We start from the raw sequence: 19,192 nt of genomic DNA on the forward strand, positions 1-19,192 counted from the left end.
GCCATGGAGAACCATTCTGACCGATCAGGTTTGAGAATTCAACAGCACTGAATATAATATAATACTTTATAACATACTATTGGTTATGACTATGCCATAGATCTGTTATTACAGAGTTATATCATGCTCAGGACCTTAGGTGAAGAGTTTCGTATTTCCTCTCGTGAGAATTTATTAATGCTTATTTCAGTGTCAGATATACACTGATCAGGCATAACATTATGACCGGTGAAGTGAATAACACTGATGATCTCCTCACCTGTTAGTGGGTGGGATATATTAGGCAGCAAGTGAACATTTTGTCCTCAAAGTTGATGTGTTAGAAGCAGGAAAAATGGACAAGCGTAAGGATTTGAGCGAGTTTGACGAAGGGCCAAATTGTGATGGCTAGACCACTGGATCAGAGCATCTCCAAAACTGCAGCTCTTGTGGGGTGTTCCCGGTCTGCAGTGGTCAGTATCTATCAAAAGTGGTCCAAGGAAGGAACAGTGGTGAACCGGTGACAGGGTCATGGGCGGCCAAGGCTCATTGATGGGGGAGCGAAGGCACAGGTCAGGGCTGTTTTGGCAGCAAAAGGGGGACCAACACAATATTAGGCAGGTGGTCATAATGCTTTGCCCGATCGGTGTATTTTTAGGTTTGATATATGAGAAGCACATGAGAATGTCATGACGAAGCCTCACAGCAACAAAAATCTCACATTACTCAGGTGTTATGTCAATTTTACACAAGATTTAAAAAATAAGCCTAAATGTTGATAATAATTTATGTTAATTGTCAAAAAGGCTTATGGAGGTGTCAAGTGCAACCCAAACTATGCTTAAAAATAGCCATAATGTATATTTACATAGGCAGAAAAACACTACAGAGGACTATCAGTTCACACATGTGCTTTACTGCTCCATCTGTCCACAGATCCACACTACTAGCACCTCATCGCTCATGTTTACACCCTGAGCAGAACAGACGGTGAGAGGAGGAGGTGTTTGGAACGAGGAAGAGGGGTGTAGATTTGGGTTGAAAATGAAAAAAAAAGAGATCCTTTTTCATGTCTGTTTGTCTAATAAGCGTTCTACTCTCACCGTACACGCCTCCTCCGGAGCTTTACATCAGTAACGCTCGTGCTTGATTACCATTTAATGTCCTAATTAGTCACAAGCAGAAAACTGACCACGCTGCTGTCACACTTACGCAGGTGTGATCTGCTCCACTGGTTATATATCGTAGTTGGGAGAAAAACACAAGCACACGTGTACACGCTATGTCTCCATTTGTTCACTGAGGTGGCACTTGACTCACGGCAGAGCTGAATTGCTGAGTGGGTATCGTGCTGACCACACGCTGTGATGGAAATGACTTTTGAGTCATTACTGTGTTTGTGTTTGTGTTTGTGTGAGTGATGTGGCCTTATTGGCGTGACGTTTGTTTATTCTTTTATCGCTCTGGGTTCAGAAAAATACCCACGCCAGTGCAAAATGACAGTAGAGATTGATATTGTCATTATATTGTGATTTATATACTACCTTCACACAGGCGTGCAGATATAAAATACACGCAAAAACACCTACACATACTACACCCTCTGTGCACAACAGGCTTTGACACGATTATGGGAGACGACAGGTTATAGAGGCTGATAAAATGGCATGGGAAAGCGACCAATTCCGACAAGAAAAAAATTACGTACAATTTATTTTTCAGCACCTTGTATACGACAAATATCAGCGTTCGGTCGCAAGCGAACAATGCATCGAAGTCTCATGAAATGAGCCTAAAGTATATCTTCTTTACTGTACATTTCAGCAGCTCGTTCATCCGTATTATTCTGCGGTCTTCTTCGCAGACTTTCTGCATAAAGCAAGACTGTGACAAACAGTTATTACTTACAAGACACTAAACATAATAAACAAGTTTATGGAGTTATTTTTTAACCGTCATGTTGCCATGACACCTACTGCAATCCCCAGCCAAACAGAAATGACATGTACTGACCTACTGTGCTTCTGACAGAATGCTGATATTCGTCATGCAGAAGGTGCTGCGAATAAGTTGCATGTGAGATCTTTTGCTCGGAGACTATGTCCGGAAAAAGACAGACCAGCGTCCATGCATGGAGGCCGAACCATGAAAGGGGGAATGATATTGAAGCATCAAGATCAAAAGGGAAAGGAAGAGAGCGAGAGCTGAGGGTGCCGAGAAAAAGTACGGGTCGATAACATATGACTGAGATGTTCGATAAGCCAGAGGCTTAGCAATGGCAGTGATAGTGTACAAACAAGCAAAGGCACTAGATAGTTGGGACTAGTAATAAAGTAGATTAGAGCAACATGTCAGGACGATCAAAAGGCAAGGAAATGTGAGTGAGGAAGCTGGCAGTGAGGAAGTGAGGAAGGAATTGATGTGAAATGTAAAAAAAACTGATGTAAATGGGCTTGTAAGGTTAAACCCCCTTGTCTTTCAAAGACAAAAAGACATCAATATACACTTTCAATTCTTACAGCAACATCACATTGGTACAAATGACTTATATTTTGGGTTTTAATGGTTATAAGAGAAATAAGAGAAACTGAATGCTATGAAAATAGTCATAAGATTCGTGCAGCTTCACTGATAGTCATGTCAGATAATTAATTCTAGATTTTATCTGACTGAGAAGGCACATGTGTAATATAACTGTGGGTGTGATGAAGGTGAAAGTGGATTACGTGCTATCTGATATCACCCATTTCCCCTAAATTGCCTCTGGAGGTGAAAACAAAAAAAAAAAAGTAGCTACAGACTAATCACACGTTATTCAATCCTGGTACAAATTACACAAAAAGGACAGATGGCCTGTTACACAACTGTAAGTTTGGTGTTGTTTTGGGTTTGAATAATAGAGTTTTAACTAGGGCTGTAGTCAAAACCACAGCTGTCAGGTCCAGTATCGGGACTATCCGAGGTCCGGTCGAGAAAAATCTTAATGGGGTCGAGGCCAAGTCAAGATTGAGTCCAAATGAAAGAGACTGAAAACCACTGAATCCTTTTCTAAGCCAAGCCTTTTCTCTACTGTTTGGCTTAATTTGTGCACTATGCCAATGATTAGACTATGTTTTCTAAAAGAAAAAGTAACAACACTATTTCTACATAAAATTAAAATAAAAATAAGAGTACGTGGACATTCAGATCCGACCATCACACCTATATGTGGTTCTTCCTTAAACAGTTGCTACAAAGTTATATAGAAAAAGCCTCTGCATGCTGTAGATTTCAGATTTCTCTTCAACCTGTTCCAGTATAACAATACCCCTGTGCACAAAGAAGACATGGTTTGCGAAGGTTGGAGTGGAAGAACTCGAGTGACCTGCACAGAGCCCTGACTGAACACCTTTGGAATAAAATGTAATTCCATCTGCGCACCAAGCCATCTAATCCGACATCTCAGTAATGCTCTTGAGGTGGAATGAGCCCAGCTCCCCACAGCCACACCTCAAAAAATGTGGTAAAAAGCAGCAAGAAATTATAATGGGATGTTCAGAAAGCATGAATGGGTGTGACATTATTTACCATATAGTGTAAGATTAAGTACAAACACCAATAAGTCCAAGTCAATTAGGAAAACCTCACAGTCGTCACTGTTGGCTTGGATGATTAACCACCCCCTCACACAGCAGACTATAATTCTGGATCAGATCTGGAGTACACTGAATTGCCAGTTCCTAAATCTGTATAGCTAATATAATGGAAACTCAGCCTGTGGCCTCTTCTACTCTACAAACCACAAAAGTACATTTATAGAAGCACATGGATCTGCTAATTCATTTTTTTTAGGTACATCATTTTAGTAACAAATTGGCTAGCAATTCAATATAATGCATTTAGCAAAATAATACATTTCTCTTTCAGTCTTTCCACCCTCCTCCCACCTTTTTTTCTTTTTTTTTTTTTTTTACTTCTTCTCCCTAACAATGGTATGCTCAGGAGCCAATAAAAGCAGCGAGCTCTCACTTGCTTGGCCACAGCAGGTGTGTTGGAGTGGTTTCATAAAGACCACAGTACTCAGTCCAGTGTCTTGGGCATTGGACAGAATGACTTTATTATCAGATCAGCAGCACTTCGGATTGTAATGCAGCACCGCAGAGCACGAGAGATACTCCGTCTGATCTGAAGCCTTCCGAATGCTTTTGTGCTCAAACGTAAGATAATCAAGTGCAATCTGTGGCACATAGCAATCTGACCTTGCAGTGGAATAAGAAAAAAACGTCGGATTCTTATACAAATTAGGTTGGAAAAAAAAAAAAAATGGAACGCTAGGATATTATCATTTCTAGCACTTCTTCATGAAATAAACCCAGATGAGCCTTATGCCTGCTTTGCCTTTTAGATCCAATCATGCAATGAAAATTTCGGTCTGTGATCAGACTTAGACTTTCACTTCAGAGTTATTTAACATGATCAAACTGAGTAACAAGTCCTTGTTTCAACGCATCTGGTTGAGGACGGCAGGCTTGTGCAATCACAGAGACACAAAAACATATAGGAATTCAAGGGTAGGGAGGATTCAGCCAATGAAAGTGAAATTAGAGAGTGTCTGATGTATCAGAACTCATATAAAATATATTATATAGGTTTATTTGGCATGCAGTACAACATAACTACCTGTTATATTAACAGTTGGACTGTCAGCCATGCGAGTTAATTAATCCAACTAGCAAAAGGTAACGTGTGTAGTGTGTAGGATTCACAATGAAGCTGTAGTTACTGCACGTTTTGTTTTAATATACATACCAACACTGTTTTGCGAAAGTCAACAGAGTCGGTTATTTCTTTCTCTGTTTGCTGGAGAAAACAGCAAACCTATGGAGCCTTTTGTCTGCAGTGCAGCTATGAATAAAATGGAAAACTATTAGGTGTGACACATAATTCTTTTTGTCCTGGGTACCCTGGCTGGTGATTTGCCCATCCTGGTATATATATATATATATATATATATATATATATATATATATATATATATATATATATATATCCCTCATGAAGCACATCATAAAGGACAGGATGCTCACATAAAAGCAACTGAACAAAATTTAAATGCAAAATGGCTGCTACAAGGGAGTGAATTCTGACCTTCGGACATAAGAATCATGTGCGCTGAAAGACACCGTTAATAATTTTGACCGTCGAGGTCCAAACAATACAAATAATAATTTTTCTGTGAGCTTATTGAATACATACGAATGAATAAATAGCTTTGCCTAGACTACTAAACACAGCTCTTATTCGAAGGTAAAACATAGTGGAGCAGACATCCTGTGTAATGTCAGTGCTTAAGACCATGTGCTTGTCGAAGCCCCAGCAGCTCTGACAAGGTGTGACCATTACCTGTGGCCTGCCATGGTTACGCTAATTTACCCATTGGCCCCTGCTGCAGACCTGCGCACACTCGGCATGCTGCGGGGGTGATGCTGGAGGTTTTTTTGTTTTTTTTTGTTCTCAGGAAACAAGGCATCTGAGGCTTCATTAAGATCTGACTGCACTGCTGGGTGGGCTTGTCAGACTAATGTCACAGCTAATTAAAAACATGCGCTTAAAAAAGCCTTTTGAACACGCGAACTTGTTCATGAGCATCATGCAAAACAGCACAGGAAGAAAAAATCTCATTAAATGTAAACTGAAACTGGAGTTTTTAAAAAGCAAGTCACAGAACAAGATAGACCTGAACTCTCTTGTGCAGATTTATATCAAATATTTCCTCATATTAAAACAATTCATTGCACGCTGAAGTGACTGACATGACTGATATAGTTTGCTCTCAGCAAATACATGTCTATTTCTCTGCTCAGTCACTGTGACAAACAAGAAAGCCTGATTTTTGGGGAAATGCATATTTCAGGCTGCAATTTGAATAAAACATCAGACAGGTGCGTTTCTGGTGCTAGGGTATAATCAAACGTGGAACTGATTATGCCACAAAAAGCGGCCCGGAAAGTCAGCAAAGGTTGTAATTTACAGGAATGGTGTCATGTCCACTCTTGTCCTATCGTGTCTATTTACATTTCCCAGAGACAAAAATGATGTCATGGAGAAGGAAGAAGAAACTTTTATCCAGCTAACAAAAAGCGAACACTCGACTCTTTTGAGTTAACCTTCAATAAAACAACAGGGAGAGTTTATTTTAGATGACAAAGGGCTTTAGATTGTTTACAGACAATACGCAGGATGTCATATGATACCGTCAGTGTTGGCTGAAAAGAAAAAAAAAACCTTGAATATCCAAAATTAAAAAAAAAATAAGAAGAAAAGAAATATACATATAACTACACCAAAAAATAAAATAAAAATAAAAATAAAATCACTGCCTATCTATGTTAACAGAGACCCTTTCTATATTTCTCACAGAAAGATTTAGGATAATTTTATTTTTTTTTGTAGATTTGAAAGAAATATTTGAAAGGAAACCCACATCAAATACAGCTAGTTCTGTTACGAAGTTTCCGAGCTTCAAAATGAAATCCTTGACCAAGCATTTACAGCATATTTGGTGTGCCATCTGTAAGGCGGTTGAAGACCGAGCTGTGACTCATTTTTGTGATTTCTACCAATATTGCAGTAAGAAACTCAGACCAGCTCCAAAAGGGATTTCCAACACGGAGAGCCGAAAAACCATATTAACCCTTATATAAGTCCAGGCTATCATTCCTCAATATCTCAACTTCTTGTAATTCAGTAGGTAGGGGCTATTTAGTCGTCAACATCACACAGAAACATGCCTACAAAAACAATGAAAACAGGTAAAACCCTAAAACAACCTGTGCTAGAACTTGCACCTTGTTTCGTTTCACAATACAGTCTTTGTATTGATGCTACTAAGCCTGTGTGCTTTGCTAAAGGTGTATCTTAACATGTCCTAAATGTCATACTCCTGTAGAATCAGCTTTGCCTTCTGATGAGGGACTTGTTTGGATCATCAGATTTCATTGTATTGACCCTGTTTGGATCTCCAAAGCCCATCTTTTTGGTAAAAGTGTATCTGAGCATCCCTTTGGTGGGGTTTTCCACTGGTGTATTTCCTGTACAACCATCCTTGTCCCCTGAGCCGCAAGATTATTTAAGGGACCTGTGTGTTTCTCCAGAGTCCATCTTCTTTGCTGTAAGTGTGTCTGAACATGCCTTAGGTTGAATTTTCTTCTGGTGTGCCTCCTTTTGAATCTGCCTTTCCTCCTGAGGCCCTGAGGTCCAAGACTTGCTTGCTAACAGGTGATCCTGTTTGGATCTCCAGCTTCCATCATATTATTTTGGATCCTGTTTGAATCTCCCTTGGTAAAAGTGTATCTGAGCATGCCTTTGGTGTGATTTTCTACTGGTGTGTCTCCAAAAGAATCAACCTTGTCTCCTGAAGCCCTGAGGTTCCTTGCTTGTTTAAGGGCTGTGTTTAGATCTCCAGAGTACATCTACTTTAGTAAAAGTGCCTGAACATGCATTTGATGGAATTTTCGTCTGGTGTGCCCCATGTGGAATGCCACCTGAAGCCCAGAGGTCCAAGCCTTGCTTGCTAGAGGATTCTGTTTTCCTTAATGTCAGCATGCACAGCCTCTAGAACACAAACTCCCCTAATGAATATTGATTTTGGTTCCAATTTGGTCAATAATTCAGCATCTTCTAGCTTAGTGTAACCACAAATATGAACTCAACCTCTGCCTTTTGTGTCCACTTGCCTGACTTTAGCATCTAACTCCCCTTATCCTTATTATAATGTCAGCTTTAAATTGGTTTCACAGTATTTGTGGCATGCACTTCACTGTCTGTCAGGTTGGATTGAATTCTGAAAAAAAAAAAAAATGGCAATACACCAGTCAATGACAAAGAAGTATTTGGCTGAAGAGGGGCAAATTGCCCACGACCACCATGAATCTAATTTTAGGCTCTGTTTCTTATCTTAGAATAGTTCTTTCAGTTTATTTCAAGCTCAATTTCCACTCTCTTGAGTGCTCCAAATGGATTTTTTTGTAATTTCTCTTATAGATCTCTTTATATCTTTTTCTCTTATTTATTACTTTGAAAACAGTATCCTGATTTCAAAACAATAATTCACAACAATACGAAGTACACAATGGAAAAAGCTGAGAATGGAATGAATAATTAAAACCAAACAGGATATATTGATCAAACTCAGCTCTGGGGAGAAACAATTCTCTTTCATTTTTCATCACCACATTGCTGAATAGGGGGAAAAATATTCTGCATTCTGGAGAAATATTTGCCAAAAGGTGTCGCCTGATTTATTGCATGGCACTAACACCAAACTGTCTGCCAAATCAATAATCATTAGAGTCTATAGGTTTGGATGTTGGGAATATTTAGGGTCATTGTGGCTTCAGCCATGGGTGAAATGAAAGATATAATTTGCAGTAATGACTGACACTCATTATTTCTCTCCAGTTCAGGTCCTGAACCCTGTGAAAATCATTATGAGGTTGGAAATCAAGATGAAGGGACACTCTTTAGACCCAAAACCTCCAGGTCTCATTTATTAATAAAACTGAGAGAGGTCACACCCGGGGAAAAGCTTGCTAGCCGCTCGGAAATGTCAATGAAGACAAGGCTATTCTCACATTTTGCCACCAATCAAAAATACTCTCACTGTGAGGTTAGGCAGGCGACGTGAGGAACTCAATTTTCCCTCAGGCTTCTCCAGAACTTTCTCCCACTCCACTCTTGGTCCTTTGTAATGGAAAAATGAGAGGGGGGGGGATAACACTGATGATGCATTTCTTTCACAGAAAGAAAGGTCTCTGTAACTCATATTTTCACTATTCATCCACTCACTTATACATAGATCAGGAATATTTTTATAGCTTCATAGAGAATTTAGTGAACTTGAATACAGACTTCGAGCTAACTGGCCAGATCAAAGTCACAATATTATTAGATCCTCATAAATTTCATTTGTTTTTTATCACAAATCTGTAATTACATGAGATTCATAAACAAGTGTAAATCTTAGAAATGCTGAAAGTTTGTTTCTGAATACTGAATCCATGGATCCATCTTTGCATATAGACTCAAAGCTACCTCCTTCATAGATTGGGCTTTGCTGGCACAAGCAGTAAACAAATTAGTCAAGTTATTGCTCTCATCACAGGCAGGTTTAACAATAAGAATGAAATATAGTTCCCCTGGAATCACAGTGCTGCTCTTAACAAGAATTAGTGACAAACAAAAAGACAGGAAAATGTTTTTGTAGGACTGTTTTTTTTTAATCCCACTCCTAAATGAATTCTAACCAATCCCCTGCGCTCCATCTAATAGTTTGACCAATCCCTCCCACACTCCTTCTGAAATAGTTTGACCAATCCTACCCACTCTCTCTGAAAGTTTATCAATCCCACCCACTCTCACTGAAGGTTTGTCCAATCTCACCTACTCTCACTGAAAGTTTGTCCAATTCCACCCCCTCCAGTGAAGATCCCAACAACTCTCACTGAAAGTCCAAAGACCAAACCCAAACACTCTTACAGAAAGGGTTACCAATCCCATCCCCTCTCACTGTAAGTTTAACCAATCCCAAACACTCTCTCTGAAAGTGTGACCAATTCCATCCACTCTAACTGTAAATCTGACCAATCCCAAACACTCTCTCTGAAAGTGTGACCAATTCCATCCACTCTAACTGTAAGTCTGACCAATTCCAAACACTCTCTCTGTAAGTATGACCAATCCCAGACACTCTCTCTCTCTGAAAGTGTGACCAATTCCATCCACTCTAACTGTAAGTCTGACCAATCCCAAACACTCTCTCTGAAAGTGTGACCAATTCCATCCACTCTAACTGTAAGTCTGACCAATCCCAAACACTCTTTCTGAAAGTGTGACCAATTCCAACCACTCAAACTGTACGTTTGACCAATCCTAAACACTTTCTCTGAATGTGTGACCAATCCCATCCCCTTTCACTGTATGTTTGACCAATCCCAACCACTCTCACTGTAAGTTTGACCAATCCTAAATACTCTCACTGAATGCCTGATCAATCTTAACGAGTCTTTCTGAAAGACTCATCAATCCCCACTTACTGAAAGGTTTACCAATCCCAAACACTCTTACTGAAAGGTTTACCAATCCCATCCCCTCTCACTGTAAGTTTGACCAATTCCATCCCCTCTCACTGTAAGTTTGACCTATCCTAAATACTCTCTCTGTAAGTTTGACCAATCCTAAACACTCTCACTGAAAGCATGAACAATCTCAACCACTCTTTCTGAAAGACTCACCAATCCCAAACACTCCAACTGAAAGATTTACCAATCCCAAACACCCTAACTGAAAGTGTGATCAATCCCATCCCCTCTAACTGTAAGTTTGATCAATCCCAAACACTCGTACTGAAAGGTTTACCAATCCCACCCCCTCTGACTGTAAGTTTGACCAATCCCAACCACTCTCACTGTAACTCTGACCAATCCTAAATACTCTCTCTGTAAGTTTGACCAATCCTAAACACTCTCACTGAAAGCCTGAACAATCTCAACCACTCTTTCTGAAAGACTCACCAATCCCAAACACCCTAACTGAAAGGTTGGCCAATCCCATCCCCTCTCACTGAAAGTGTGGTCAATCCCATCCCCTCTCACTGTAACTTTGATCAATCCCAAACACTCTTACAGAAAGATTTACCAACCCCAAACACTCTCACTGAAAGGTTTACCAATCCCTTCCCCTCTCACTGTAAGTTTGTCCACTCCAAAACACTCTTTCTGAAAGACAGATTAATCCCAAACACTCTCAATAAAAGTCGGACAACTCCCGAACACCCTCAATGTAGGTCTCACTAATCCCAAACGCTCTTACTGAAAGTCTAAGAGCTCTTCACTGTTAAAACAATCAATCCAACAGATCACACCTGAATTCATATGAAATACGAGATGAAAAGATGGAGGCTCGTGCGTCGCTACTTGCCCCATAATCATATAAGAGGGTCATTGCTCACCTCTTTGACTTTCCCCAGTACAGAGTATTTCCTCAGAAGATTAAACACACAGAATCCAATTAGCTTATTTTCACATCATGCCTGTTCCTTCCCGTTTAACAGTTTCCATGTCTGGCTGATGTGATCGAAATGTCTAATGTCCTTCAGTCCGGCTTCCTCACATGCCTCACTTCCCTTTGGAATGACAATGCCAGCAACTTTTGGATGCACAGACGGGGGTAAAGTAAAGCATTATACAGAGTGCTTAATTCAGTTAATGAGGCTGAGAAAATGAACACAACTAATTCAGAGTCAAGACTTCATTAAAATAATGACTTTTGATCTTGAGAGATGAATATTCTGGATTTCTGGATGGCACATACCAAAACATGGTAACATTAGACATGGCAATTAATAAATGAGAAATAAATACGAAGTATTCCGTTGAGACAAGAGACTGCTGTTTGAAAACATACGAGAAATGTTAAAAAAAAATATTCCATATGCATCTGGTACAATATACTGTATATACATGCATATTCTTTGTAATAAGCGATGCAGTAAAAAAAAATTTAAAAAAATCGCAACACTCTCCTGCCTTAACACCTTGAGTAATGAAACTCTCCGCGTCAACTAGAAGCGGAATTTTTTCCTGCTTGCACACATATTTTTGCATAGTCATTTGCAACCCAGACAATAAGGCATTCAGGCTTAGCAAAGATTGATATAGTATTTAGCATAATAGAGCGCGGGTGGAAAAAAGCTAATTAATCTAGGCTAGAAGACCCCCATTTCCATCGTGCCCTGCCTATTATTTCCCACAAGACTACTCTGGGGACCCACAGCACTGCTCCTGCCAGTCTGCTACACTCAAAAGGAGAGGGCAAAGCAAAGACATAAAGACAAACTGCGTGGAGGGAAAGACAGAAATACTTGGGGGGGCTTTGCTTAGGCCTTTGTTCAGAAGTGAGAAATCCTAACAGAAAAAGCAGAGCACCAATTAGAGTTCATTACAGATTGCGCTTTACAGCAAGGTCAGATCCCAGCAGGACTTTTACATAGAGAGGCAACTTTTTTCACCCGCGGCGTGATTTCAAAAGTATTTGCCATGTGTTAGAGTCATTTGTTTCATTTGCTCTTCCTGTGAAGCAAAACAACTTTTAATTATGATCACTTTTTTTTAGCAGCAATACAACCACGCATCTTACAAGCATGACCATTTTCACTGATTCAGCCTGCTGTTAGCATTGAGCTGGTCTTCAGAGTCTAGTCCCAAATCTAACAAGACCTAACATTTCTGATCCTTGAAAAAGAAACACCAAAAGAAGGTGCATTAGATGAGGGTTTGGAAAGAACTCTGCTTTGTTTAACATAAATGAGGAAGAAGAAAAAAGGGAAATTTTACAGTTAATAGTAAAACCCCCTCCTGAGGTCAGAATTATGAATATATGTAGCTGCAGTAATATTATGGCTATTTATTGGAGCCAGATAGAACCCATAGAACCAGTAGGCAGACACTGATAATAGTGGGATGTGATTTTCACCACTGTATTAAAATTAGAAAATCACAGACCCAGTGGTTATGCTTCAAGGACCCCACTTGAGCACTAGATAACATTTCAGTCCTCTTTGTTGAGCACACACACACACACACAGACACACAGAATCATAGGGTTCTACTGTATCTTTCAGGTCTGCTGTTAGTCAGTAAATGGAAGTCATGAGAGAGAATTGTGAAGGAGAAGAAATTGAGTGAAAGAAGGTATAGTGTGCTGTGTGAGGTATGTCCAAGGATTCTTGTCATAGCTGCACATGCAGGCATTCCCAAACAAGAAAACACACAATATGATCTTCTTCTTGTTCGGGGTCGCCACAGCGGATCATTTTGTCCGCATGATTTGGCACAGGTTTTACTCCGGAGGCCTTTCCTGATGCAACCCTCCCATTTAATCCGGGCTTGGGAGTTAATGCTTCAGTGGCTGGGTTAGCTCCCTGCCCAGGAATCGAACCCGGGGAATCGGCCATGGCAATGAGAGCATGGTCTCCTGCCTCTGGACCACCAGGAGGCCAGAATGCACAATATGATAATCCTGGAGGCACGGAACAGGTGAACACAGTAGGGTAACAAACCAGTGATAAGATGGGACAGAGACAGGACTGAAACCAGAATATGAACAAAAGCACATGAAGAACTAATAAATTGAGGGAAACTCATGACAGATGGGTCTTTAAGTGTGTGTTAAGTGTGTGTGCCTAGTTTTACTCATCATGGAAAAGAAGTCTGCCTATGCATTTATGCAAGCTTCTCTGAGTCATATTAAAGCAGCCAAATCATGCAGTCAGCTCCTGGCCCTTTCATCAAACAAGCACCCACTCGGGCATCTCATAGAAATTATAAACAGGGTAGGAAACTTACAAACATTCACATGCGCCCTTGGTCTTCATTAACACCAGCATGTGTGTTTTCTCTCTGTTTCAGGGTGCATCAAGAGGTTTTAGGTATTTCTTTAACCTCTACTGAGGTATTTACAGAGCAGATGTCAGGTTTTGAACAGTTTAACATTTTTAAGCAACTTTAGAGTAATCCCGAGGAGCTTTGCACAAACTCAGCTTCAACTATCAGTGGACCGGTCATGCCTGGCTCTGATGTCTCATTTTCCTGTCCATTAGAGTGACGATATCTAATCAAATGCTATGTGTTCTTGCATGAGCTTCAGATCTGTTAACTGACCAGAAGGACTATTTCAGAAAATAATGAACACTTTCTCAAACCAACCTGATTTCAATTCTCAATTCTGGTTGACCAAATTTGATTCATTTGTCCAGTGTTCTAATGTTGTTTTTTAACAGCTACAAAGAAATAAAAAAATATGTAATTTCTCGTCACACTTACCTTTCTCTGATATGACCACATGCCCAAAATCTGCCCTCTTAGTGCATACATGAGCTCTAGCTGCTACAACATAAGTGATAACATTAAATAACTTTCCACAACACCTTTTTCTTCTCTGAGAGTCATGCATTAAGAGGAAACAGAAAGAAAACCGGAGGAAAGTGTAAAGACTGGCTGTATTCTTTGCAGCTAACTATTAAATAGGTCAAACATTTTTATTTTAATTTATCGTGTTGCCATTGTTGCAGTTGCTCATGTCTTAAATGACTCACTGCTGGAAGTCTTCAGCACACATTTATTATTATTATTATTATTATTATTATTATTATTATTATTATTATTATTATTATTATAATATTTTGCTGTTAGCCTGCAACAACTTTTACTATGAGAGCCCTCGAATTCAAAACCTTTTTCAAAGTATCATAATAAGTGAATGTTACAGACTTTTCGAGTCGATCAATACAGCTGCTATGGATGCGTCTTCTGTAACACGAGAGTATCTATTTGACGTTGGGCGATTGATCTGCCAGTACGCTCAACCCGCTTTGATCTGAACACATAAGAGCTCCTTCGGGGTGCTTTAAACTTTTAGCTTCCAGACGCAGACGCGTTGGGCAAACAGTCATGTGCGGTGCTTCCAGGCTCCTTCTGCTCCGGTCATGAGGAGGCCAGACGCTGCCATAAGTGACTAATCTCACCAGGATTGTGCTTGTTTATCTGTTAAGGTCGGCATGTGAGTGCGTGTGCATGTGCATCAGGGTACCTTGTTTATCATCGACATCAGCCATGATTACATTACACAGTGAATAGTCAGTAGTTGGTGTTTATGTGAGCGTGACTTGTTTATTATTCATGATAATACGGTCAATATGCTCAGAGAGAAGTGACTAAATTAAGTTTGCATGTTTGCCATCTTGCCATCTGTGGCCATCTTGCTTGTGATTCATGTAAACATGATGCCTTATTAGAGGAAAGACACAATAAAATGTGCACGGACACTCCAGAAAACAGGAGGCCTCTCTGGTGTGCACTCTGTCATCCTCCATTACATCCTTCACGTAGAAAGAATCGGAGACCGATATACACTATGCTGAAAGGCAGATCAGTGCATTGACTGCTACTTAAGATGTTCGTAAAGAGGGATAGAGCCAGAAACTGCTAATTACCTCAAGTTTAAGAGGTAGCGTGGAAGGAGGCCTTGTAAATGCATAGCCTGAGGGGATGACGCGATCACATTCTCATGCAAATGGAAGCTTCTAGACAAATGATCGGCTTGGAGATGCTACGTGGAGAGACGGAGTGTCCATTTACAGGTCAGAACTGGACACTGGATGGCATTTTATCTTTCTTCCTTCTCTTCACACACACCCACACACAAGGATCACACAGATCAATTCCAGCAAAGTAAATGTGTTTCGCTTTGTCAGTTCATTTCTCCTGAGTTGCAATCATCCTCACTGAACACACACACCCACACACACACACACACACACACACTTCAATACAACACAAAGGCACCTCAGAATTAGTGCAGGCCTCTTATTAAATTCTATGGCTCTTGCTCAAGTGACTTCCCTTGTCACTCTGAGGGAGAAAAGGAGAAAGGAGGGAAGGAGGAGGACGAGGAACGTGAGACGGACGCTATCTGTGCGGTGTGTGTGTGTGTGTGTGTCCATTTGATTTAATAGGAAAACAATATTCATTCAATTAGACTGCTATCTTTGTGATGATGAGGGGGAAAAAATGGCTTAGGTCTGATTTAATTCTGCAGGTGCTGACAGTCTCATCTCTGCTCCTGGCTCATCTCAAATCAAATAAAAAATTCACTGTTAGAAGAGTAAAGAGAAAAAGCAGGAGAGCAAGCAAACAAGAGAAACGCAGATATGCTGGGGAACGTGAAAAACAAAAAACATCGTAGAATATCAAATACACTTCAATGCTGCTGGTGGTAAAGCTTAAACAGATGAGCAGCTTTGAAAATTAAGATTCAATCCACAACTTTTCTTCTTGGTCCCTGCGACTCTGATATCGATGTGAGAACTGCCAATGCGGGAAGCGGTGATCTCATTTTAGGGCCATTAATTCATTTGTACCTGCAGTCAGATCTGGAGCTGTGTTACTGTTGGGAAGTTACAGGCTGGAAAAGAGTGACAGCTGTGGTCATTGCAGCACTTGATTTTTTTTTTTGTTTACTTCTGAGCCATTTCTATGAGGCGTAATCTCTTTAAGCACTATCCCCTGCAGGTATGAGCTCCAGAACAGCTTTTGGTGGCGTTTTATAGAACTATAAATCCATGAAACATGATGTTAATTACACTGTAAAGCATCCGTTTGTCTTACTTTGTCTGTCAACAACCTACTCTCAATAAAGACTTTTTAAAGAACATGGACAGAACTGGTGTGTGTGATTCAGTTTTGATGAAGACCGTTGTCTTGTTTCTTGTCTTTCATTTTAGATTCTTATTCAAGATGATCAGTAGCTCGGGAACTGGGGCAGATCTCACATTACGACTAGCACATGGTAGACTGCTCACACAGTCTCAGCAACACAGTAGTAACCTGTTTGATTTATTTTCTCAAATCTAATGTCTACTTAAATGCACCCCTTACCTTTTCAATCACCTGCCAGTCCGTGCCTTACCCACCTGGGGTAACTGGTGAGGAGGATGAAGGCTAACAAACGCTTCCTCCAAGGGAACACCCGCATTGAGCTAGTGTCAGTGAGAGCACCCACCTTTGCTCCCTTAGCCCTTGACCACAGATGGCTGTGGCATTCTCAGGATTTGAACTCATGATCACAGGGCAAAAGCATTTCTGTTACACCGCTCACATGCAGGCATCGTGCAAGTGTACAAGCTCTAGTGCTAGATAGATAACTAGATATCTTTTTGTTCTTCCTACAGTGTTCTCTTGGCAGAAACTTGTTGCACTTGGCTTCTTCAACATCTCAGTGCCTGGCTTCACTTTCTCTTTCACTTGTAAGTCACTTTAAATAAAAGCATCTGGCATGGAAATGAATGTATTGTAAAATTTACTATGTTATATAAATATATACGAATCTGTAACGTTGAGCGTACGGCGCAAAGAGCCGTACGTTGCGGATGTGTGAGTTCAGTGGATCATGGTTAGAAGAACATGCGTGTGGGTGGTTATTTTGGTTGTGTTGATGAGTGTTTATGTAAAGCTCACCAGGAGGCATCCATTGGTTTGTGGAAGGCTTTTCTTTGGTGTTGGCCTGTTCCCACTCAAGGTCGTCATCTCGTCCCTGGCTGTAGCCGCACGCCCCGAACGGCTTCTCGAAGCTGCAATCGCCTGCGACAAAAGAGAAGGGGAATTAATATCGCTGTAGCGTTTTCCATTAACTCATCCTGCAAATAAATGAACATATAAAGTATGTTCTCTCCCGCTATTTTTCGCCTCCTCCTCCTCCTCCTCTTTCCTGCCTCTAATACGGGTGTTCATAATGCAATCTGCCAAACAATGAGAGCGGTTTTAAGTGAGATGGAGAGAAGGATGGGTGCGCCAGGCGCACAGTAACATATATTACCATCATTAGGCGCGCGGCAGGCCAATTCCACAGTGACAGAAATGAAGTGTCCAAACTCCATCATCGTTAAGCGGCGTGCTCCTGTCGCGCCATCGGGCATAAATTTGATTCATTTTCCCGCTGGTATGAGACCAAACTTCCCTCGCCGATCATCTCACGTTTAGCTCTCATCTATCCTAATCCTTCCCGCGGGACGCACGTGTGCATTCACAGATGCAGCGAGTTGATGAAGATGTGACCACACACATGCAGTGAAGTGTGTGCGTCTTCTGAGTTATAGTGCCATTATTTTAATGACACCTGAAGAAAGGAAAAAGACATCAAGAAGAAAGCGAGAAACTAATTCTTTGCTAGCTGGAAGCTAGGCTCTCGTCTAGCGTTCGAATCTGTTAAAAAACTACCTAACCGAAGTAAGAGGCTTTTATGAGCCAAGATTAAAGGGGGCACTTTGCACTTGTTTCAGGCTGAACGTGATTATTCGCTTAACCACGCTCATTACTTAACTGCTCGTGTTTACAGAACTAGCATGGCTACAAACAAATGAATGTCTTTCACATATTAAAATGTGTTCAATGACTGATTTTTTTCTTTTCCCAAATTATAAATTACGAACAAAATAAGCTCTCAGCCTCCGTTCACACACCCGTCTGGCTCACACCAAGCGTCTTACTATCTTCTCTCTTTTTTTTTCGAAGTGACGAGACGCTGCGACAGCAACGGACATGGCATTACTGACAGCTTTGTTTGCATCGCTGCAGAGGGAGCACTGAAGTGAGGAAACACAGGAAAAAGAGCTACATTCTCACAACTTTAGATCACAGGGACTGAAAGTCTTGTTTTGACAACAAGTATTGCATCATCGGCCATTTTGAATATCAACTGGCTTCACCTCCTACACCATGCCATGGAAATATCTTAAATATAGGAAGACATTTTCCTTTAGAAGATTACACATAGACATTTTACTCATCTCAAACGTGATCCTGTTTCCTTTCGTTTGGAGAGATCAGTGAAATGCTTAAAACATCATATTTGTTTTTAATCTTCTACCAACAAAGCAGTGTCCGAGTTTATAAAGTCTGTAAAAACTCTACACAACAGTACAGATTTGCAGGACAGTTAGGTTTGATGGTGTGTTGCTAAACTATTGTAATGAGCCATTACAGGAGAGCATGTTAAACTGTAGCGCAGGTTTAAGTGAGCGGTTGTGCGCTAGAGTGCAGGTGCACGCGATTATTGTAATTGTAACCGCGTCACTTAGAAATCCAGAGAAAGGCTTTTCCCTCTCGCGTCTACACGCTAAGTGCATTCTGAACAACCTTAAGCGAGGCCTGAAACATTATGCACTCTCCACAGCAAATGGAAAACAAAGGTGCAATGCATCAATATTTTAAGAGGCCACACACAAGGCTATAATAAATCTACACAGGAGCTGGAACATGAATGCGCACACCTCCTTACTCTGAGCCTCACTCATGCACAGAGGCAGACATATACACACCATCTGTCATAGGTATACAGTCACACTCGGGCTCGTACGCCACTTTCTCTAGTGCGCGCTCTAACACTTCGGCGCATGCATCATCGCAGAAAAGTCCGAAACGCTGAGCTTTTACCCTCTCAGGGTTTTAGAGTAGCAGTGTATCAGCACGCCAGGACCAATCCATCATAACCTCTAAAGCATGATACATAATTTTCTCTGGAGTGTGTGTGTGTGTGTGCATGCTTTTTGTTTTGCTGCCTTCATCTAAGAGATGACATTTAAAGCAAATGGCCAAATGAGGCTGCAAATGAGCCCCAGCAT

The 19,192-nt window shown here is 40.7% G+C and overlaps 1 protein-coding gene across 4 annotated transcripts in view; it reads right to left on the reverse strand.

Annotated features, from left to right (window-relative positions):
• LOC131371192 (receptor-type tyrosine-protein phosphatase mu-like) overlaps positions 1–19,192 on the reverse strand; it is a 209,321-nt gene that overhangs the window by 141,387 nt on the left and 48,742 nt on the right. For all 4 annotated transcript variants that reach the window (XM_058419037.1, XM_058419040.1, XM_058419039.1 and 1 more), the window contains exon 2: positions 17,031–17,153. In XM_058419037.1, coding sequence (XP_058275020.1) covers positions 17,031–17,153 — 123 coding nt within the window. The remainder of the gene's footprint in view (positions 1–17,030; positions 17,154–19,192) is intronic.

The sequence above is a fragment of the Hemibagrus wyckioides genome, linkage group LG20 (assembly GCF_019097595.1).
Source record: "Hemibagrus wyckioides isolate EC202008001 linkage group LG20, SWU_Hwy_1.0, whole genome shotgun sequence".
In the NCBI taxonomy this organism is placed as follows: Eukaryota; Metazoa; Chordata; class Actinopteri; order Siluriformes; family Bagridae; genus Hemibagrus; species Hemibagrus wyckioides.